Genomic DNA, 23,918 nt, shown 5'->3' with positions numbered 1-23,918 from the left:
CCTTCTTCCTGACTTGGTACAGGACACTTTTAAAGGGGAATAAAAGTGGTGGGTTGAACCTGGTTTTGTGGCATGCCAAACCTCGCACTTTAATGGCAAAGTTAAATATAACATTGAAATGACAACATAACATATATATATATATATTTATATAAATCAACTATTGAAAAAAAGAATACAAGACTAACAAAGGCCATATGCTCCAAACTTTAGACAAGTGCGCAACATACCCCCTATACTTCTAACTTTCTTCAACTTTGTACTTGTTTGACTTTATAACTATAATTTAGATCTGAGCGTCACTCAGATGAGTCTTATGAAGACGAAACGCGCATCTGGCGTATTAAATCAAAATCCTGTTACCTTTGATAACTATTCTAACCAATTAGAATAATCAAACATGCACACAGCACCACGAACAGTAAAACTCAGTTAAAACTGGAAAAAAAAGAGTCTGAGTCCGATGTCAGAATAGATAACAGAAGAAACTAAGCAAAAAATGGCAATGATACATGAATTAACAAAGGACTATTAGTTGCTGTTCAGTACATACATGTTAGCTCCCGACCTCAATTAAACCGTGACTGGTTGAAAGATATGTCTTCATCATATAAAAATTAAGAACAACCCCTCCCGTTAGGCGTTTAGTCTCATACTATCATAAACTGTAAGAGATAAACATAACCCGCGTATACATTATTATATAGCAGGAGAAATGTGCCATGTCGGCGCTACCAGTCGCGTTCCTTATGAGCCTCGGTTACAGAAAAAAAGAAGTATGAAAAAAGAACATATCACTTTGATAATTTTTCTAGGACTGGCAGTTTGCTTTGACGATTGTGGGCCTCAAGTTATAAGGGCTTGTCGTGAGAATGGATCCCGACTCTAATGGTCTCCACAAGTCTTTAAAAAGACCATTAGAAAAATCTCGGGCTATCTGCTATATGCGTCAATCTGTTTTACAGATCTTTCAATCCATCTTGTTTTTAGAAAAGCAAACTCGGCAATAATTAAATGATGTTTTACGATTGAATCAGTTTGACTCAGATATCATGATTGAAAGTTATCAGCAAAATCTTATTGAAGTCTTTGTCAGTACCTCATCAGCACCTAAGCACAAGTAATACTAAGGATGGACTTGAATAATTCTAATGAAACTAAAACCCACATGCATAGCATGTGACTGTAATGATAATTTTGACTATTTAACATGGGCTTAACAGAGATACAAGGATTTGTATTATAATTATATGAATTTAAATGTATATGATATCAGAGACATATTTATATATCTAATGATATTGAATTTGAAATTGAGAATTCTGAATTCTCATAATTCCTTGGTATACTGTAAAAGTGTAATATACAGCTAGAGTCCTATTCGACAATGACCCTACAATTTGGTGTGGGCTACTCGAATTTCTGCTTTTCTTGTATAGAATTATACATATAATATATGCTACCAGGTATATTGAGTTAACCATCATCTATGAGTGAAAAGAGCATAATGGATACTAGATCATACTATCAAGTATTAAGAAGTTGGAGTTTTGTAACACTTAGTGCAATATCGACATTGATTACGGAATTCTCGGTCCGTCCGGTACCGGTGATCAGATTCCAGATCACATCGTGCTTCCGGCAAAAATTTGTTTTGACTGAAATTGAAATTGTTGAAAACGAACACCAAACATTGAAACTTCATGAATATATGAACTAGTATGCTGATTTATATTTAAATAACTTGATATTCTTCTGTTAATACACCCTAAACTTTGTGTATCAGTACAAGACAACTCTACAATTTAGCACATCATGCCGCTGTTAGCCGGCAACTCAGCATCGAAAAATTATTCATGAATCATGTATAATTTAGTATTATGGGTTCGTTGTCTAGTGGTTTGGACCGATTGCTACAGTGCGGAAGGTAGGGGGTTCGTTTCTGACCTGGGACACTTCAGTCATCACAAGGGCGATAATCTGATTAACACCCTCACACAGCCACACTCTTCTCTGGTCTGAGTTCTCTGGTACTCAGACCAGAGTTTTAACTCTAATCGGTACTTTGGGGGCCTTGATTTGTCATGGTCAAAGTTGTCCTCTTCTTTGACCTGAAGATCAATCTTCTGATATATATCTGGTTTGTCTGTAACCATACAAGTTTTTATTTGGGGATCATAATTATTTAATTTTGTTCACCCACATGTTTAGTGCATTTAGAAATTATTGTTTCTTACATCACATGGTATCAAGTAATGCAGTTTAAAAATATCTTGACATGTTACTAATTATTATACGCCTGTTTACAGAAAGTATTATGGTAAACCATTGACTTTCTGTCGATAACATGTCGGACATTAACCCAAAAATGCTTAAACCAATATGCATTAAAACTTTGGTGAATTGTTTATATCTATTGACGGTAGCTCCCTTTCGTATTTTATAAAATTGGGATTTACTGTTTTCTAGTTTAGGATTTTTTTCATTAAAAAAGGGGGGATTTTCAAGTTTTTGGACAATAACTCAAAAATATTTTCACCACCTTACAAGAAACTTTGGTGAATTATTTTTTCATGATTTCTATAAGTTTAACATGTTTTAGACTATACGTTTCCGATTAATTGGGTTTTATTCATTACTAAAAAGGGGATTTTCCAATTTTCGGACAATAACTTGATAAAAACATTCAGCACTTTCTAATGAAAATTTGGTAAATTGTTTGTATCCATTGTTGTAAGCTCACTTTTGATTTTTGTAAATTTAAGATTTTATGTTTCTGAGTTATAAGATTTTATTCATAAAAAAAAAGGGTTATTTTCAAATTTTTGGACAATATCCTAAACGTGCTTAGAGCAGTTTTGATTAAGCTGTGATGACTGATTTTAATTTACATTGAGAAGTTATTGAACTTTGTTTGTTTATAGTCTGACAACAGATTTACTAAGTATTGCTGAACAGCAAGAAATCTTTCATTAAGAATTGAATGCTTCTTTTTGTAACCTCATTGGGGTGTAAAAGCGATGACCCGATCATGACTGAAGTACATTTTGTATGAAGCATGGAAGTACTTCATTCTAAAAATGTGCACACGGTCAACGCTTTTACAACCCTGTAAGGTTACAAAAAGAAGCATTCAACTTCAATCAAAATTCAGACCTGTATCAAGCTTGAATTTTGTGTCCCAACTGTTCAGGGATTGACCTCTGCTGGCGTATCCAGCTGTGTTCAACAAAGCAGTTTATTAAATCTACTTTACTTCATATTTATTCAATCAAGTTCTTTTTGCAAAAATCAATATCTTGAATATATTGATATTTTGCTGTAAATGAGTTATTTGGTTCCCATATTTTATTTTAGGTGTAAAAAAAATGAGTAAAATGTGAATTAAATATTAAAATGAGGGGGGAAATATCTGGAATAACTATGTTATTTCAACAACACACATTATTATGTTTGGAATTTAGTAATATTTGATTTGATTGCACTGAAAATTGACCTTTTGAAGAAAACAATTTTTAGTTCTGTAGGCATAAATAGGCATCATTCAAGTGGCATGGCTTAACAGATAAACAAGAAAAACATTATTTTGAGAACTGTTTTAAGTTCTTTAATGCTAATTTGTATATGTTTTTACAGAATTTGACAGCATGGACGAGTTGACAGCTAAACTTGCCTGTGACTTTTCTGTCAGTAGTGATCCAAATAGCACAGCTGCTGTTCATCCCAGATTTTCACAGTACAAAAGTCGAAATCGCATTGACCAGGAAACCAGAAGAAATAGGATATTAGAAGAACAAAAGAAGTAAGTAAATCATTCTTGTGACTGCAAGTATCATAAAAGTAAACATTCTAGAGGTTTTTGCATTTCTTACTGAAGTATTAAAAATTGCATTGTTAGAAAACAACATTAATGTAGAACACATGAAACAATAACATTAAACAGTTTGTGACTGACAAAAAAGGTAAACCTTTTGTTGCAAAGCACCTTTAAATTTTATTTTATTTAGAACAAAACTTGGCATGTACAGTATAATTTGAGTTATATATGTAGTGATCTATAATGTTTTAATTATACATTTAGGTATTCAATTGGTACAAACTAACCTGCATGTAACAATGTATAAATGAAATGAATGTTTTTTCAGGCACAGATTTGATTATTTGAGTCATGTGCGGAACCTTTCCGAGGGACAATGGGATAACGCTGATGCAGAATCTGTTGACTCTCAGGAATCAATGGATATTCAAGTCACAGAGGAAAATGTCAATATCAGACGTCCTGGGAAATATTATAGAAATCAGGTATATAGCTGGTTCAACATGGTCAATGAAAAGTATAAAGTCCACAGCACAGTAGAAAAGAACATATGCTCCTGACAACATGTTAAGTCATCAAGACTCAAAAGAGACTTGAGAGATTGGGACGGGTTCTCTTCAATTTCAGCATACATTCGTTTAATTTTGTTTACTGTGGATTCAACATTTATTTATTATTATAATTGGTGGATTCCAATATTCAAAGATTCTGATGTCAGCATGAATTTAAGTGTGTAAAAACACAACAAATTTTCTATTAGATTGTACATGTTGTCTGTAGGTTTTTTTGTGAAATAATGTCTCAAATATCCACAATTTTTCCTTTATCAAGAAAATATATGAATCCACAGTATTATGATAGCACAGTACAGATACATACAGAGAATGGAATCTCTCAAGTTATAAACAATTTTAATTCCATTTATTATGGTCACTCAGTTATCAGCTATGTTCTATTAATCTGGAAAAAAATGTATAATAAATGAAATATGAATAAAAGGATGATGAAGGATATAAACAAATGAGACAGCAACCAAAAACACACACTTCTAACTGAATACTCTAACTTTATTTGCAATATGTGGCTAACCATGCTAACTGGGATTGCAAGACATAAACAGGCTGTTATTCAACAAAAAAAAGCTTGTACAAAAATATTATACTATTTATCTGAGAAGAATTAAATGACAGAATAAAGCAAACATTATTTCGTCTGAAATTAGTTATAATCTGTACACAAATGGCTATTATAAAGAAATTAAAATGTATGAATATTTTCACAGTTACAATTCTTGTTTATATTTTAGTTAATGTATTCTGAATGGTTAGTAGAAGTACCAGATGATTTTATGGAGAATTATTTAACAGTTGTGTGTCCTGTTGGTAAAAGATGTTTGGTGATAGCTTCACGGGTAAGAAATGTTGGGGAAAAAAGGTGTAGAGGAAGTAAAATATTGAAAATGTTACCATAACTTATGCGCTGATGCAGCACAAAGAAAATACCAATAAATGAATAAATCAAAGCAGTGCATAGATTTGCATTACATAATAGTTTCTTTCTTCTTTTTAAATTTAACTGCATAAATTTTCATTAAGCTTCAATAAGTAGATACTGATTCAAATGAAATAAATCTTTTAAGGTGGTACCTAACACTACAGGGAGATCACTCTGTATAATCAGCTAAACGTTTAAATTACATTGTGTTCTAACCCTTTCCTTCATAATGACGCGTTTTGACACCACCCCCTTTACTCCATAATGACGCCTTTCGATGCCTGTGTAGTGCCTCAGTTGAAACGTATTATCTAGGATAAAACTTCAGCAGACTTTTAAAATATAAAAGATCTAATATAAAAAGGATATTCATGAGAAAATCTGACTGGAATTTCATTAATGAAAAATTTGTTTTCGCATGCATTAATACTTTAAACCTGATGATTATTTTTCATTGGATAAATCCTATGCGAATCAAGTATGTAAAAATAAAAATTCATCAAGGAAAGGGTTAAGGGAATATTATGCTTCTCAATGATCAAAATAAGTGTTTGTCAAACTGCTATATAACCAGTGTAAATTTTCTGATAAAACGGTTGGTTCAAATTTTTTGAAATTTTTATATTTTTGTCAAGGGGTCAAAGTAAATACTTTGTTAAAATTTTATGAAATTAAACGAGCCAAATTAATTTTAGTCAAGGTGTTGGGTACCACCTTAAGTCAAGGGAGGAGAATTTTTTTTTGCATTTTCCAGTGCTATAGTCCTGAATTGGAAATATTGTTTCTAGCTTCTTCAGATCTGTTTGGAACCAGAAATCATACTATAAAATAACAATATTTTGAAACAATTCATGAAGCTTTATACCATATACTAGAACACACCCGTGAAATCGCGGGTCCGTGATTGAATTAAAGTATATAACCATGCGTAAGTCTTATTGTAGTATTGGTATTTTCATCAGATAAAGTCATGCCGATTATAGTTTCAGTGATTTAGCTAGCGCTCGTCACTTTCGTATTTTACGAAAAGGTTTTCGAAATGACGAAAATATTTCATATCAATTTCGTCACTTAAATTTGGAAAGTGTAAAAGTATTTACACATCAAATTACTTGAATTCTACCTGTCTTTATGATTCTGACAAGTTTATGGCCCTCAGGTAATTAACGTTTACCAAAGGTGTTAAAAGTTGTGATGACAAGTAATCCGCTTATCGCCAATCAGATGGGTCACTAATCCCTTAATTATCATTATAAAACCTCATAAATGACCATCATAATAATCTATTTAAGTTAAATCAGTCAGTCAGCATTTCATTTTAATCATTTCTCACAGTTCAGTCGTATTTTCGTCATTTGAACAAGATTGATAAACTTCCCGGACATTTCAACTTTATTTAAATTTCAATATTTCCCTTAGGATTATAATTTGCAGTTTGCTTGTCGTAGTTTCGTCATTTCAACGTATTTTCGTCATACTTTATATATATAAATATATTCATCAAAAACTTTCGACAACTTCGATTAAAAAGAATGAACTTTATTCAAAACGTAAATATTGTCATTTGCAAACAGGTGCTTCCTGTTCAATGCATTGCGCATGCGTAAAAGTTCGTAGATGAATCCGGTTTTATTCTAAAATTATTATTCAATTGTCACTTCCCGTTTTCATTTCATTTCGTTTAAAAATCGAAAGTAAACGTGATCTACAGTCTACAGTCATTAGAATTGTCCCATTAAGTATAGATGCAGATCCTTCTATCCAATATTAAAGAAATTGATTCCAAATAGATATTAAAACGTATTTTCAAGGATATAAATGATTGTGAAGTGAAAAAGTCGTTACAAGTTCATTTGTGCAGTGGTTAAAAATAAAGGCACCCAACTTTTGTTGATAAGGGGTGTGCCCTGAAAATAACTGAAGTGAAGTTTTGACCATATTACCAGATCCCTGTTCTTATCTTCATATCTTATCATCACATCAGTCAATTCATTCAATATTGCAAATAACTGCCTACATTAGCAATCCTAAAGTCTTCAAAGATCCTAGACTAGTCCTTGAAGGACTTGGACATATATGTATAGCTAGTTTGATAAACATCCTAGATCCCTTGCTTTATAAAAAAATAAGGCTGATTTTTATCACGCGCAAAAGTGACTAAAGCCCTCAAAATCCTAGCTAAAACCCTGTAGTTTTCTCTGCTTTCAAAATCTTTCTGCTTGAACCTGTCGACCTGGAACTTATCAATTATTGGTAATATTAATTATTTGGAAATCAAAAGGTCCTTGAATGGAGTATTTTTTTAATCAACAGCATTATCCTACATAAGTTATAAAATTAATACAGTTGAACTCTTTGATTCGCTGTTTTACGTCATGCCCGCTAACATATTGAAAAATACGCCTTACAGATTTTTAGTATTCGTATGGTCATCTTAGAAAGTCTTACTAATTAAATTACTACAATAGGGAACAAATTGACAATGATTGAATTTAGTAGTGTCAAGCCTGTGATTATGACCCGTCTAATATATGTAGCATCCTAAATATTACTTTTGGTGGTGCGCCTGTCAGATGCGGAATGTACAGATAAGGTAATACGTAACAGGTGAATATATATTATAATATTGGTATCGGTATCGGATTCGACCCGGAATTTGATAATTATTGGCAATATTAATTATGTTGAAAACAAAAGGGTCTGGAGTAGTGTAATTTTTAATCAACACTATTGTCCGATATTAGTTATATATAAAGTTGAATTCTTGGATTTGTCGTGTTTACGTGATGACGGCTGACAAATTGGACCTCGTAATTTTAGTATTATAGATATGTATATGTTCTTGTATACTTTTCACCTTTTAATTTTTGCCCATATGCTGTTGAAAGACAGTAAATTTTTTACTTCATTGTAAACTTCTGAAACTAATCTCTATAAAAACATATTTGTGCATTTTATTTCAATTATTATTGTGGCTGTAATATTTCCAGGGGAAGACAACTGCATATGCTAAAAGTGGCTACCAGGTGGCTCAGTTTAGGTCACACTTTCCTGGTGGTAACAAAAGCACTTTTAAAGGTAAATTGATTTGTTTTGCTCAAACCCCTATTTGGCCTTAAAGTTAATGTTATAATTGATAACTTTTTTGAAAATTTAAAATGTTAGACCTTTCAAATATTATGAATATTAAGAGATTTTATAGTCAAAAGACGACATGCATGAAAATTTTCTACTATAATGACAAGCAAAGAATATTTTGACACATCTTAAATTGATGTCAAAAGTTATGCCAAAAAAAGCATGTACTGCATTCTCAAAGATGATAAATAGTCAGATGTACAATATAATAAGAAATCATATCATTTATGGTGTCAGACTTGCATAACACCGATATCACTCAGATTACAATTCTACCTTGACAGGTAAGTTTGTATTTAGCCTATAAAATGCTTATTTAGCCTTAAGAATTAAAAGGTCAGTTTATCCCATTCATACAATTTAAGTTTACCTATAAGGGTCAGAATGGGGTTTACAGAATAGAGAATACATGTAATAGCAACAAAAAAATAGAGAATAGAGAAAATGAACAACAAAATAAAGAATAGAGAATAATGTGGTGCAAAGTATAAAGAATAATTGTGCAAAATAGCTTAAAAAGGTATAAAAATATAGTATATATACCAATACACATAATTAACAGCGCCTGGTGATGTTTGATAGCCTGACCGGTTTCGGTCCATAAAGGACCTTCTTCAGAGGCAGAATGATGGATTAATGTTTGCACCCTATTTATATAGATATGGTAACCGGCGGTTGAGTTCAACCAGCGGTTGGTTTAACCGGCGGTTGAGATTTAACCGGCGGTTCAGAGTGAACCAGCGGATCAAAGTTATCCAGTGGATAAATATATATCTTGTTGATATCTAAAAAGGTTCAATTATCCTTCAGTGGGATTTTCATTTAGCTTAAAAAGGTAACTTGGGTAACTGTAAGGCAATACTGATAATATAACGGTCAATGTACGGAATTGATAAATAATCTTGTAACAGAAAGAATAAATAGTAAAATCATTTTCATGAGAATTTTACAGAATGAGAGTTATTTTTAAGGCTATTCAAAGAAAAATGCCCTAAAATTTTAAAGAATAAAGATATAAATTAAAACCCATGCAGGTCCTCATGTCATTTACATTGTCAAAATATAGGACACATCATTGTTATTCCAAGACTTAACTAGATACTAGTCAAACTGGTTTGGTATAACTGACTGCTGCATGCTCTGGATGTCTATTTCACAGTGACCTTATGTGTTTGTGCTAAGAGTACATCATACTGTCATATTTATCGATTTTCTGTTGGGACATGACCTACATTGTAAACATGCAAAACAGTGACTTGAGATTTCAAATTTATAGTAATCAATAAAAATTCTAATTTCTATATTCTGAACTGATATTGGTATAATAAAAAAATATTTGGAATTTTATATCCTGGTTGATGTTTCTTTTTGGGAATAAGATATTTTCTTCATTCTTGTTCACATTATGATTATTCTAACCTTCAATGCACAAAAAATTCAGCTCTCATTTAAAATATTTTGCAACTAAATAATAATCTGTCAGATTTGGTGTAAACAAAATACAAGGCATTGTAAAAGATAACCTGCAAGCATAGTCTATTTCTATAAAATCAAGCAGACATTTTTTTTTTATCTGAAAAAAATCCACCATGTAAAGAAATATGCAATTAAAAGCCCTAAAACAACTCTAAAATTCAATTTTAACATATTTTGACCAATGAAATCAAGATGCACAAAGTTTAAGTATTGCTCAGAATATAGGGTTCTTTTGTACTTAAACAATATCACAATAACAATAAAGTGACCTTAATTTTGGACAAGGTAAATGGCATGAAGCCAAATTTATCAACTTCTAATGTAAGAATGGGATAAACTGACCTTTCAATTCTCAAGGCTAGATAAGTATTTTATAGGCTAAATACAAACTTACCTGTCAAGGTAGAATTTTAATCTGAGTGATATCGGTGTTATTCAAGTCACCATAATGTTTATTTTGTGAATGAATTGTATAACTGATGAAGATTTGAATAAAGATTGAGGATTTTTTAAAAGTGCATATTTTCCATATATATATTGCAATTTTTATCAAAAGGAAAATAACACTTTATTTTTACTTCTTATATTTTACAGATAATGCTATTCTTGACTGTATATTTAATGAAGCTGAGGGTATATACTACATACTAGACATTATGTGTTGGAAAAATCACCCTATTTATGACAGTGAGGTGTGTATTTTATTATTTAAGGAATGAAACCGTAGAAAACCATTAAAAAACGTTGATGACATCATGGTCACATGACTAAATTATGTCTATGGGCTGACTATAAAAAAATGTCAGCCAAACAGAAGACGCATTACATTCAAAATTAAATTATTTTACCTTAAAGTCATAAGAAACCTCAAATCAAAAAAAATAATGCATATGTTTTTTTATAACTTAATGGATAGTTTTCATTATAAAACTTATTTACATTTACTTTTTTCTGAAGAAAATTCTTTAATTTATTCATATTTAGAAGAAGTTAACTTTATTTTAATTGATTCCTTCTAGGAAGCAATTCCCCTGACATATTTTCCGTATGCAAAGTGACCTCAGTGTGACCCATCTCATAAAAATCGGTGATCACAATACGCATGGATGTTCTTTAAATAAACTATTATCTGAATTTACATGTTAAATTTAACATGTGCTTAATTTCCATGGGTTTTTTTGTTGATTTTTTAGCTCACCTGGCCCGAAGGGCCAAGTGAGCTTTTCTCATCACTTGGCGTCCGTCGTCCGTCGTCGTCATCGTCCGTCGTCGTTAACTTTTACAAAAATCTTCTCCTCTGAAACTACTGGGCCAAATCAAACCAAACTTGGCCACAATCATCATTGGGGTATCTAGTTTAAAAAATGTGTGGCGTGACCCGGTCAACCAACCAAGATGGCCGCCACGGCTAAAAATAGAACATAGGGGTAAAATGCAGTTTTTGGCTTATAACTCAAAAACCAAAGCATTTAGAGCAAATCTGACATGGGGTAAAAATGTTTATCAGGTCAAGATCTATCTGCCCTGAAATTTTCAGATGAAACAGTCAATCGGTTGTTGGGTTGCTGCCCCTGAATTGGTAATTTTGAAGAAATTTTGCTGTTTTTGGTTATTATCTTGAATATTATTATAGTTAGAGATAAACTGTAAACAGCAATAATGTTCAGCAAAGTAAGATCTACAAATAAGTCAACATGACCAAAATGGTCAGTTGACCCGTTTAGGAGTTATTGCCCTTTATAGTCAATTTTTAACCATTTTTCGTTAATTAAAGTAATCTTTTACAAAAATCTTCTCCTCTGAAACTACTTGGCCAAATTAATCCAAACTTGGCCACAATCATCTTTGGTGTATCTAGTTTAAAAAATGTGTGGCGTGACCTGGTCAACCAACCAAGATGGCCGCCACGGCTAAAAATAGAACAAAGGGGTAAAATGCAGTTTTTGGCTTATAACTCAAAAACCAAAGCATTTTGAGGAAATCTGACATGGGATAAAAATGTTTATCAGGTCAAGATCTATCTGCCCTGAAATTTTCAGATGAATCGGTCAATCGGTTGTTGGGTTGCTGCCCCTGAATTGGTAATTTTGAGGAAATTTTACTGTTTTTGGTTATTATCTTGAATATTATTATAGATAGAGATAAACTGTAAACAGCAATAATGTTCAGCAAAGTAAGATCTACAAATAAGTCAACATGACCAAAATGGTCAGTTGACCCGTTTAGGAGTTATTGCCCTCTATAGTCAATTTTTAACCATTTTTCGTAAATTAAAGTAATCTTTTACAAAAATCTTCTCCTCTGAAACTACTTGGCCAAATTAATCCAAACTTGGCCACAATCATCTTTGGGGTATCTAGTTTAAAAAATGTGTGGCGTGACCTGGTCAACCAACCAAGATGGCAGCCACCGCTAAAAATAGAACATAGGGGTAAAATGCAGTTTTTGGCTTATAACTCAAAAACCAAAGCATTTTGAGGAAATCTGACATGGGATAAAAAATGTTTATCAGGTCAAGAACTATCTGCCCTGAAATTTTCAGATGAATCGGTCAATCGGTTGTTGGGTTGCTGCCCCTGAATTGGTAATTTTGAGGAAATTTTGCTGTTTTTGGTTATTATCTTGAATATTATTATAGATAGAGATAAATTGTAAACAGCAATAATGTTCAGCAAAGTAAGATCTACAAATAAGTCAACATGACCAAAATGGTCAGTTGACCCCTTTAGGAGTTATTGCCCTTTATAGTTAATCTTTAACCATTTTTCATAAATCTAAGTAATCTTTTACAAAATCTCCACTGAAACTACTAGGCCACAATCATCTTTGGGGTATCTAGTTTGAAAAATGTGTCCGATGACCTGGCCATTCAACCAAGATGGCCGCCACGGCTAAAAATAGAACATAGGGGTAAAATGCAGTTTTTTGCTTATAACTATGAAACCAAAGCATCTAGAGCAAATCTGACAAGAAGTTAAATTGTTAATCAAGTCAATATCTATCTGCCCTGAATTTTTCAGATGAATTGGACAACTGGTTGTTGGGTTGCTGCCCTCCAATTGGTAATTTTTAAAGAAATTTTGCCGTTTTTGGTTATCTTGAATACTATTATAGATAGCGATAAACTGTAAACAGCAATAATGTTCAGCAAAGTAAGATCTACAAATAAGTCAACATGACCTAAATGGTCAATTGACCCCTTAAGGAGTTATTGCCCTTTATAGTAAATTTTTAACAATTTTCATTAATTTGGTAAATTTATGTAAATTTTTACCAAATATAGTTCTCTGTTACTAATGGGCAAAGTTCATGATAGATATAATTGTAAGAAGCAAAATCGTGCAGTAAAGTAAGAACTTCAAACACATCACCATCACCAAAATACAATTTTGTCATGAATCCATTTGTGTCCTTTGTTTAATATGCACATAGACCAAGGTGAGCGACACTTTAGAGCCTCTAGTTGTCAATTGTTGACAAACAGGTGACAATCGTTAAACTTCGGCTTCAAAACATAAACTTAAATTACCCGCCATATTTTCACAAAAACACTGACCAATTAAAAAAAAAATTGATGAATATATGAAATTTACACGAAAAAAATGATAAGTGCACAGAAGACTAAGTTTATGATGTTTGTATGCATTGGTTCAAGAATTGGAAGAACATTATTTTTCGACGGTCACTCGTTTCTTATGACTTTAACAGTTACTATAAAGGTTAATTAAAAAAAATATGGTTATAATGAAAGTTGTTCTTGTGCCATGCTTCTTTTCAAATGCCAGAGCCTAAAAAAAGTGGATCTATAACATAGTAAATTTAACATCTTGTTTAATTTGAAAACTGCAAAATCAAGGCTTGTTACAGGAAAAGTGTAATTTTATTTGTAGACCTCCACTGGAGGAATAAAGTGTTAATCGCATTACTCATACTTGTTTTAATAACTAATCATGGTGCTATCTAAATTGTTTTATAGAAGAAAAAAGAGACCTTGCGTTTCATGATATCAAATATTACTACATGTACCACAGTGGACATTTTTTGTGCTTTTATTCTTAGATTATAAACTTAAAAAAAAATCATTATTGAAAACAATTCGTGGGATTATTCTGTGAAATGCTTAGATAGATGTGAAACATGATCTCCTCAAATCCTATTTTATCAGTTATTGTATTTTTTGTTGGGTATTTCAAAAGTAAAAAGTTATTAAATTAGTGAAGTAGGGCAGGTGGCTGCCAACAGTTTCTGTCAATAACTTAAGGATAGTTCCATACGTTGATATTGATAACAAAATTGGATGTCAGGTTTGATATTGATGGTTTTCACTCTTACTATTCATGAGTTAATATGGTTCTTGATATGTAGAATGTTGAAGGTAAAAAAATCCTGAAAGGGCTTTTAAATCGAGGAAAACACAGTTTTCTATTAATTTGAGTGCTTATTCCATCTATTTACTTTGATTGTTATTTTACAGACTGAATTCAGATTTTTTTGGTTGAACAGTAAAATGTCAGAAACATCAGAAGTGATGACAAAGTCAGAGGGTAATCCAGTAAGTACAGAAAGGTTAATGCAAGGACTTACAAACAAACAGGTCAATTTAAGGACTGCTTCAGTTCTGAACTATTATTGCTACAACAGGTTTAAACAGTTAAATGACAAATATATGGAAGATATGCTATAAGACAACACATCATAAGTGATATTTCACTACAACACACCCATATAACATGCATTTGATATTTTTTTTGACAAACATGATTAACATTCTATACTTATCTAGCTTATGTCTAGGTTTGTCTATATGTCCAATAGTGTTTTTATATCTTATGTAATGGTATTTTAATGCAAAATATGCACATTATTGAATATACCAAAAAGTTTTGTATTTCAACAATCTATTGTGCCAAAAAATTTCGATTTTGAAATTTCTCATAATTGGATTGATTATGTGAGTATTTTTTTTGTTTTTTAAAATGTGTGTTAGGCCCCTTGTTGTCATTTATACATTCTTTTAAGTTTTCAAATGATTATATTTTAGCGTTCCTGGTGATGAAAAATCCAGAAAAAACGCTTTAGATACACAAAATTACTAAACTAGTTTTGCAATGTAGAATCTTTTTAAAAAATGTTAGATATATATATTCTTACACTACTGAAAAGATTATGGATAATTGATATTGAATATTTTTTTCTTTCTTTACAGTATAGATTTTTGCCATTGTCAAACTGTCCGCCTTCAAAAGAAGCCATTGGTGCAGCAGTTGCAGGAGCTGCATTTGAGGTAAAAATCTGGGATGGATTGAAGTACATAAGAAAATATACAGGAACTATTTTTTGAATTTAATTTGCAATAAATAAACTATACAAGAAACTATCAGCAATAGTAATAAAACAGATACGGTGGACATTGTAATTGAATTATTTGTCATAAATGAACATTTATCATACCTATTGAATAAAACCGTGTGTAATTTATAACTGCAAATACCAGTTTAAGAAAATCTCAAGAAAAAAGAGATACTAACAAAGTTCTTATGTTTTTCAAAAAAAATCTATTACCTTAGTTGCATTTTACGATTTTGCAAGAACTTTACCTCCATCTTCAACATATCATAAAAATTAATATCGTGATATAATGTGAAATTTTAAAATCTCTGTATTTGTGAAAATATTATGCTTTTGACAATTGTCATGTCAATAACTATGTCAGAAGTCTTATTAAAACATGTGAGGTCATAGATTGAAAAATAAGGTGGTAAATTAAAAAAGAATAACTGCTGTTGATAAACTTGACAAAAACAGAATTCAACACAAACCAGTCAAAAGTTTATTTCTTCACACTAACAGAGGTATAAAGAAGAATAGACTTATCTAAGTCCCAGGTTCTTGATTAATGTTATAATGAAAGTAGGGTACCAAAGTAAAAATATATTGAATTTGTTTTCATGTCTGAAAGACAGCGCTATCATTTAAATTTTTCCACAGAAAAACATTGTTAAATTTAAAATAAAAAAAATCTCTTTTCAAATTTGGTCCCCTTAGGCAAATAAGAATGAAATGGTAGAAAATACTTAGAACATACTCACCCCTTCTCGTCCAATGAAAAGTAAGTTTTTTCCCCTCTAATTTTCATATTATATGGTTTTCCATGCACTATGAAATGCTATACATGAATGACTTTTTATTGTCAGTTAATTATGAAAGTGAACTCATAATAACCGCACTAACAAAGCTACAATCCCCTGGGGCAGTTTCCTTTGGAAAGCCTATACTAATTAAAGACGAAAGAGCAAAGATTAAACAAAAACATTTTGAATTTTGCAAATTTTCATATATTTTGTAATGGTACACATATATAGAATAAACCCCACCAAAAACAAAATGGAGTAAGGATGGAGGTGGAATCATATTTATTAAATTTATATACCTGACATTTGAGGGATTTTATTTCTCAAGAAAACAATGCCAAGCTGCTGATATATAAAACAAAGATTTTTTTTGAAGAGACACAATACATGTAAATTTATCAATAAGAAGTAAAGGTGAATCATGGTCTGAATTCAAATGTTCATATAGAAAGATGTTTACAAAAAAAATCAAATTTCAAAAAGGGGATTTATATTACATTGTGTCACTTTCAAAAAAAAAATTCAAGATATTTTATATATATGTATTAAATTTTACCTGAAGCAGAAGATAAACAATTTATCATATGGTCATCACAAACTATGTCAGTGCTATTTCATTCCATCCATTGAGATGATCATTACCTATGTTTTACATTAACAGAAGTTTATTATAAAAAGTGAACTCTTATTTAGGTTTGTATATTACAATGGGAAAGGATGATTTTGTAAGGCCACTCAAAAGTGTGAATATGTTCTAAATTGTTCAGACAATACTTGGTCATGTTTTATGAAGATTTATGCCCTTGGCTTCTCCTTGGGCTTACATCTTCATAAAACATGGCCAAGTATTGTCTAACCTATAATTATGTTATCACCCAAAGGGCAATAACACCTATTTAATCACTCTAAATTGCCTCTATTGTCCATCTTGAAGGGATTACAATTAAAGGTGATATATATTTTTTCATGTTCATAAGCGATAATTAGATTAAAATTCAAAATTTAAGACATGGCCTTGCCAAATAGAAACAAGAAAAATTACATCAATAAATAATTATAGAGTCGCAAAAATTACTATAGCATCACAGGAAGAAAATATAGCATTGCTGTACCCCAATGCTATAACAGCCTAGGGAAAAAACTGAAGTCTATCAAGTATTCCTAAAATACAGGGAAAAGATTTCTAGATGATTGTTATAATTCAAAGTTTAGCAGTAAAATTAAAAGGGTCCTATTATTGGTGTTCTCATTGTTATATATAATTAAAATGTATTTTAATTGTATTTCAGGTGGATGGATTGTTATTTTATCATAAGAGAACACATTATACATTTGGTTCAACTCCTCTTGTAGTCTGGCTTAAACCATACATGCTTCCTGAAATTCTGGGCATGACTGTTCCAGAAAAACTAGCAGCACAAAAACCTGATAATTACACTACGTATGCTGCTCATATGGAACAGGTTGCCATAGACAAGGAAAAAAAAGAGGCAGAAATTAAGGCTAAAAAGGAAGCAAGACAAAAAGAGTTTAAGGAAAAAGGAGAAAAAATGGAAACAACAGGTGAAAAAGGGAATAAAAAGAAAGGTAGAAGAAATAATAGACAGCATCAACAGCAGAATCAAGGCTACAATTACAGTGGCTATGGTTACGGTAATCAGGATTATTATGGACAACAGGACTATTACTATGACGACCAATATGGAAATAAAAAGGAAGATGAAATGGAAGTGAGTAAAGAAGGTCAAGGTCAGGGAGAATATAATGGACAAAGTGAACAATATAACCAAGATTCTGGCCTTATTGAAATTCATGAAGGAGGAGGGGATGGAATTGAGTGATTATTTTCCTTTCTCTTACAAAATTCGATCTGTGATTTTATTTTTCCAGTTTTAAGGTTGAAAATTCTTAATGGCTGCAACAGTATCAAATAAAAAACAATTTTGAGTAAGTGTTGCAATAAGAAACCTCTAGGAAGAGTTTTAACTTTGAGAACAAGTTTTAAAAAGAATTGAGGATGTTCTTTTTAATGTCATAATGTATGTTGAAATATGAAAATAAACGAAAAAATATTTTACTTTCTTCTCATAACAGATTAATTTCATGATTTGATGCATACATGTATTTGCTCTAGGATATAGCAGCCATCTTAGATAAAGAAATTGACAAGAGATGAGATAATTTTTTTTTACAAATACCTTCAATAAATAAATTTGACAAAAAACACTTTTGTAATGTAGGAAATATACAAAGACTTGATTTTTTAAAAACGTGCATAAAATACTTTAACATTATAATTTGTAAAGTTATTTTTGTTACTGTTGCAGCCAATATGTTTAAATTTCATTATAGGGAAGTATTGAATCATAAAAAATCACTTGTCCAGTTTATTTTGTCTGAGGTGGCTGTCTGTTCATGTGTTAATGGTGCATTGCAGTAGTTAGCTTAGAGTTCCTTTAAAAGTTTTAGTCAGCTCTAGTAGAGCAGAGCTGGGAATATGATGACTGAGTCTGTCTATTTGTCCTTTCATACAGAAGGAAGTACACTTACACTTACAGATGTCATCAAATTCAAATGAATATAAAAAAAGAAGGTATGATTGCCAATGAAACAACTCTCCGGAAGAGACCAAATGACACAGAAATTAACAACTATAAGTCACTGTACGGCTTTCAACAATGATAAAAACCCATACCATATAGTCAGCTATAAAAAAAAACCTGAAATGACAAATGTAAAACAAATCAAACAAGAAAACTAACGGACTAATCTATGTACCTAAAAAATGAATGAAAAACTAATATGTAACACGTCAACAAACAACAACCATAGAATTACATGCTCAAAGGTATTTAAACTTGATAATCAGTACGGAATAAATATTCCCTAGGAGGATGGAAATGTAGATTCTTCTGAAAATTTGCATTTAACAGAAGGCATACTATATTTTTTTGGTTGGCTATAAAATGCCCAGATACGAAAAAAAAGAAAGAAAAAACCAATTGAGAAAACTAACAGACTAATATATGTTTCACAGAACAATCTACAAAAGAAATAATGACATATACGAACCAAGGACAATCACTAAACTATATAAATATGCTTCTGACTATAGATAGGCACATAAAGAATGTGAAGGGGTTAAACATGTTTGTGTTTTATAATTTATCTTAAAGAAAAAAAAAGAAACCATTCCTTTTCAACATACAACATTGTCATAATAAGTTACATATGGCTACAGTGCTTCTTCTGTTTGAGATAACCCAAAGAACTTCCATATCAATTAATCCATTTTGATAAGTTGAAATGTATGAGGATGGTAGTGTGTAGAGCAAAAGAAGACTGATGCAACATGCACAGAAATCACCGTCAAAAACCTTTTAGTAAACATCATTCCTGCTTTAATGGGCATTGTCACTTCCTTCCCATGATAAGCAAGTGGTTGAAAATATGGATGCTTTATTGCACAAATTATTCAGCAAATTTAATTTTTATAATTGATTATAAGCACTGCTGTCGTTTGTGAAATACTGAATAAACATTATTTCTAGTTTATACTGCATAATGTCAATCGCAAGGACAGAACTAGAATGGATCTGGTGATTTATTCATGATACAAAATCCAAGGTATTACTGTTCCTCATCTGACAAATGTATGAGAGTCATATGCAGGCTGTTAGCAGATAGCAAAATCTCATCACATCTCAATGCAAATTATCAGCCTCTCAAATTAAGTTAGACTAGTCCTTTGCTAGATGTTGATATCACTATATAGAATCATGAACCACCTCTTCAGGAAAATAACAGGAGATAATAAACCTGCTTAAGGAAGTGCACTACTCAGTTTCAAAGTAACAAGCTTTTCATAACACTGGTATATATTGATACTAAGGGGTTAATTAAGAAACCAAGGCAGCAAAAATAAAAAAATAGGTCAATGTGCTTGTTTTCAAGATAATAGCCATTGAAATTTTGGTGGGAAAATATTTTCTCTTGATTTTTCATAGCTTTATCATTGACAAGTTAAGCTCCGAAAACACCATTAAAAAAATAAACATTTTATAAGACTTATACAGATGGCTTATAATCATACATGTAAAAGATTTCTTTAAGAAAAATAGGGGTCAATTGGCATTTTTAGCTCACCTGGCCCGAACGGGCGTCCGTCGTCTCTTATCGTCGTCGTCGTCGTTAACTTTTGACATTTTGAACTTCTTCTAGAGAACCACTGAATGGAATGAAACCAAACATGGCATGAATATTCCTAATGAGGTGCTGACCAAATGTTGTTACTTTATAGCCGATCCATCATCCAAGATGGCCGCCAGCGGGGGACTTAGTCCAACATAGGACCCTATGGGAAATGCATACACATGACTTCTTTTAGAGAACCACTGAATGGAATGAAACCAAACATGGCATGAAGGTTACTTATGAGGTGCTGACCAAGTGTTGTTACTTTGTAGCCGATCCATCATCCAAGATGGTGCCAAGGGGACTTAGTTTAACATAGGACCCTATGGGAAATGCATACAAATAACTTCTTTTAGAGAACCACTGAATGGAATGAAACCAAACATGGCATGAAGGTTACTTATGAGGTGCTAACCAAGTGTTGTTACTTTGTAGCCGATCCATCATCCAAGATGGCCGCCAGTGGGGGACTTAGTTAAACATAGGACCCTATAGGAAATGCATACAAATGACTTCTTTTAGAGAACCACTGAATGGAATGAACCAAACATGGCATGAATGTTCCTTATGAGGTGCTGACCAAGAGTTGTTACTTTGTAGCCGATCCATCATCCAAGATGGCCGCCAGTGGGGGACTTAGTTTAACATAGGACCCTATAAAATTTGCATACAAATGACTTCTTTTAGAGAACCACTGAATGGAATGAAACCAAACATGGCATGAAGGTTACTTATGAGGTGCTCACCAAGTGTTGTTACTTTGTAGCCGATCCATCATCCAAGATGGCTGCCAGCGGGGGACTTAGTTAACATAAGACCCTATTGGAAATGCATACAAATGACTTCTTTTAGAGAACCACTGAATGGAATGAAACCAAACATGGCATGAATGTTCCTTATGAGGTGCTAACCAAGTGTTGTTACTTTGTAGCCGATCCATCATCCAAGATGGCCGCCAGTGGGGGACTTAGTTTAACATAGGACCCTATAGGAAATGCATACAAATGACTTCTTTTAGAGAACCACTGAATGGAATGAAACCAAACATGGCATGAATGTTCCTTATGAGGTGCTGACCAAGTGTTGTTTTTTTGTAGCCAATCCATCATCCAAGATGGCTGTAAGCGAGGGACTTATATTAACATAGGACCCTATGGGAAATGCATACAAATGACTTCTTTTAGAGAACCACTTAATGGAATGAAACCAAACATGGCATGAATGTTTCTTATGAGGTGCTGACTAAGTGTTGTTACTTTGTAGCAGATCCATCATCCAAAATGACCGCCAGCGGGGGACTTAGTTTAACATAGGACCCTATGTGAAATGCATACAAATGACTTCTTTTTAGAGAACCACTGAATGGAATGAAACCAAACATGGCATGAATGTTCCTTATGAGGTGCTGACCAAGTGTTGTTACTTTGTAGCCGATCCATCATCCAAGATGGCCGCCAGCGGGGGACTTAGTTTAACATAGGACCCTATGGGAAATGCATACAAATGACTTCTTTTAGAGAACCACTGAATGGAATGAAACCAAACATGGCATGAATGTTCCTTATGAGGTGCTGACCAAGTGTTGTTTTTTTGTAGCCAATCCATCATCCAAGATGGCCGCCAGCAGGGGACTTAGTTTAACATAGGACCCTATGGGAAATGCATACACATGACTTCTTTTAGAGAACCATTGAATGGAATGAAACCAAACATGGCATGAAGGTTACTTATGAGGTGCTCACCAAGTGTTGTTACTTTGTAGCCGATCCATCATCCAAGATTGTGCCAAGGGGACTTAGTTTAACATAGGACCCTATGGGAAATGCATACAAATAACTTCTTTTAGAGAACCACTATATGGAATGAAACCAAACATGGCATGAAGGTTACTTATGAGGTGCTAACCAAGTGTTGTTACTTTGTAGCCGATCCATCATCCAAGATGGCCACCAATGGGGGACTTAGTTTAACATAGGACCCTTTGGGAAATGCATACAAATGACTTCTTTTAGAGAACCACTGAATGGAATGAAACCAAACATGGCATGAATGTTCCTTATGAGGTGCTGACCAAGTGTTGTTTTTTTTGTATCCAATCCATCATTCAAGATGGCTGCCAGCGAGGGACTTAAATTAACATAGGACCCTACGGGAAATGCATACAAATGACTTCTTTTAGAGAACCACTGAATGGAATGAAACAAAACATGGCATGAAGGTTACTTATGAGGTACTCACCAAGTGTTGTTACTTTATAGCTGATCCATCATCCAAGATGGCCGCCAGCGGAGGACTTAGTTTAACATAGGACCCTATGGGAAATGCATACAAATGTCTTCTTTTAAAGAACCACTGAATGGAATGAAATCAAACATAGCCTGAATGTTCATTTCCTTTTGAGGTTGTGTTGTTACTTTAGCCAAATTTTGTATTTTTTTACTGTAAATTCAGAAATTAATGCGAGGTTTTAATTATTGCGAAAATTGCGAGTTGTAAACGCAATAATTAAAACTCCCATTTTGAAATATTTTGTATGAATTAAAAAGAATTTTACTCAAAATCGTAAAAATTAAAATCGCATTTAAGTCAAAAACAACAAAATCGCAATAATAGATGCACGCAATAATTTCTGAATTTACAGAATATGATTTCAAAAACCCAAGAAGAATCCGGTGAGCGATACCGGCACTTGAGAGCCTCTAGTTTTTTAAGACATACAAATGGATAAAACCAGAGAATTTCTAAAATCTGACAAAAATTCCAAAACATGACAAGCGAACATCCTTAAATTAGATGATACACTTTCACTATAGATTACAAAAAGTGTGATTTTCTCATACACAAATTAGCCATTTATGAAAAAAAAACTGATCACATATCTATTAGAAACAGCTCGCCTAAACAAGTGCATCAAAGTTATATTTTAATCTAACAAATCAACTCTCCACAAGATCACTTTGCAAACATACACTCAGGATGATACATCATACATGTTTTGCAAACAGATATACAGAGAAAAATCTACTATCCATGTAGCTTACATGGAACCTAAAACAATTAAAAGCAATGAGAATATTTAAACTCTGCAAAATATCTGGGTCAGAGTTCAAGAAACAATGTAAGGTGAGAGTATATGGTAAGTCATCATGCTCATTCAACATATACAGTTGTTTGATAGGATAATATGATGAATATAATGTTGTGAAGTGATTCAACACTTTGTGGTTGCTTTTTTTTTAAACTGAAGAATGATATTGATGTGGAAATTCTGCTTTTTGTTATGTCAGATGCCAAATATACTGCTTAACATTGTTAAATTAATGCTTGTAATTTCATGTGTCACCCACAGGCACTTGTCTCAAATCCCCCATTTATTTACATCTATAACATTGTCAAAACTTCATGGCTTTTCAATGAAATTTTAACAGAAGCTTCTTCATGATCATCAAGGGAAAGCAACAAGAGCAAAATTTTGAAATTCCCTTTTTTTCCCCAGTTTTCTGTATTTTTCCGATAGTATTTAGGTTGTTTGGACCAACATTTAGATATATTCAGAGGTCCTGTGTTTTTAATTTGACAAATGTTTTTTTTTTCATGATCAAGAAATAAGATCATAGAATAGACCATTTTTAGCTCACCTGGCCCAAAGGGCCAAGTGAGCTTTTCTC

General features: G+C 32.4%; 1 protein-coding gene across 1 annotated transcript in view; it reads left to right on the top strand.

Moving 5' to 3' along the window:
- The first annotated feature begins 1,613 nt into the window (after positions 1-1,613).
- The window catches only part of LOC134715897 (uncharacterized), a 32,712-nt gene continuing 10,407 nt past the window's right edge, over positions 1,614-23,918 (top strand). Inside the window, exons 1-9 of the mRNA XM_063578442.1 lie at positions 1,614-1,719; positions 3,637-3,802; positions 4,146-4,302; positions 5,124-5,228; positions 8,302-8,389; positions 10,520-10,617; positions 14,400-14,477; positions 15,132-15,209; positions 17,346-17,786. Coding sequence (XP_063434512.1) covers positions 3,648-3,802; positions 4,146-4,302; positions 5,124-5,228; positions 8,302-8,389; positions 10,520-10,617; positions 14,400-14,477; positions 15,132-15,209; positions 17,346-17,786 — 1,200 coding nt within the window. The 5' untranslated portion in view covers positions 1,614-1,719; positions 3,637-3,647. The remainder of the gene's footprint in view (positions 1,720-3,636; positions 3,803-4,145; positions 4,303-5,123; positions 5,229-8,301; positions 8,390-10,519; positions 10,618-14,399; positions 14,478-15,131; positions 15,210-17,345; positions 17,787-23,918) is intronic.

The sequence above is a fragment of the Mytilus trossulus genome, chromosome 4 (assembly GCF_036588685.1).
Source record: "Mytilus trossulus isolate FHL-02 chromosome 4, PNRI_Mtr1.1.1.hap1, whole genome shotgun sequence".
Classification (NCBI taxonomy): Eukaryota; Metazoa; Mollusca; class Bivalvia; order Mytilida; family Mytilidae; genus Mytilus; species Mytilus trossulus.
Note: the sequence above shows the minus strand (reverse complement) of the source record. Positions and strands in the feature narration are given on the sequence as shown.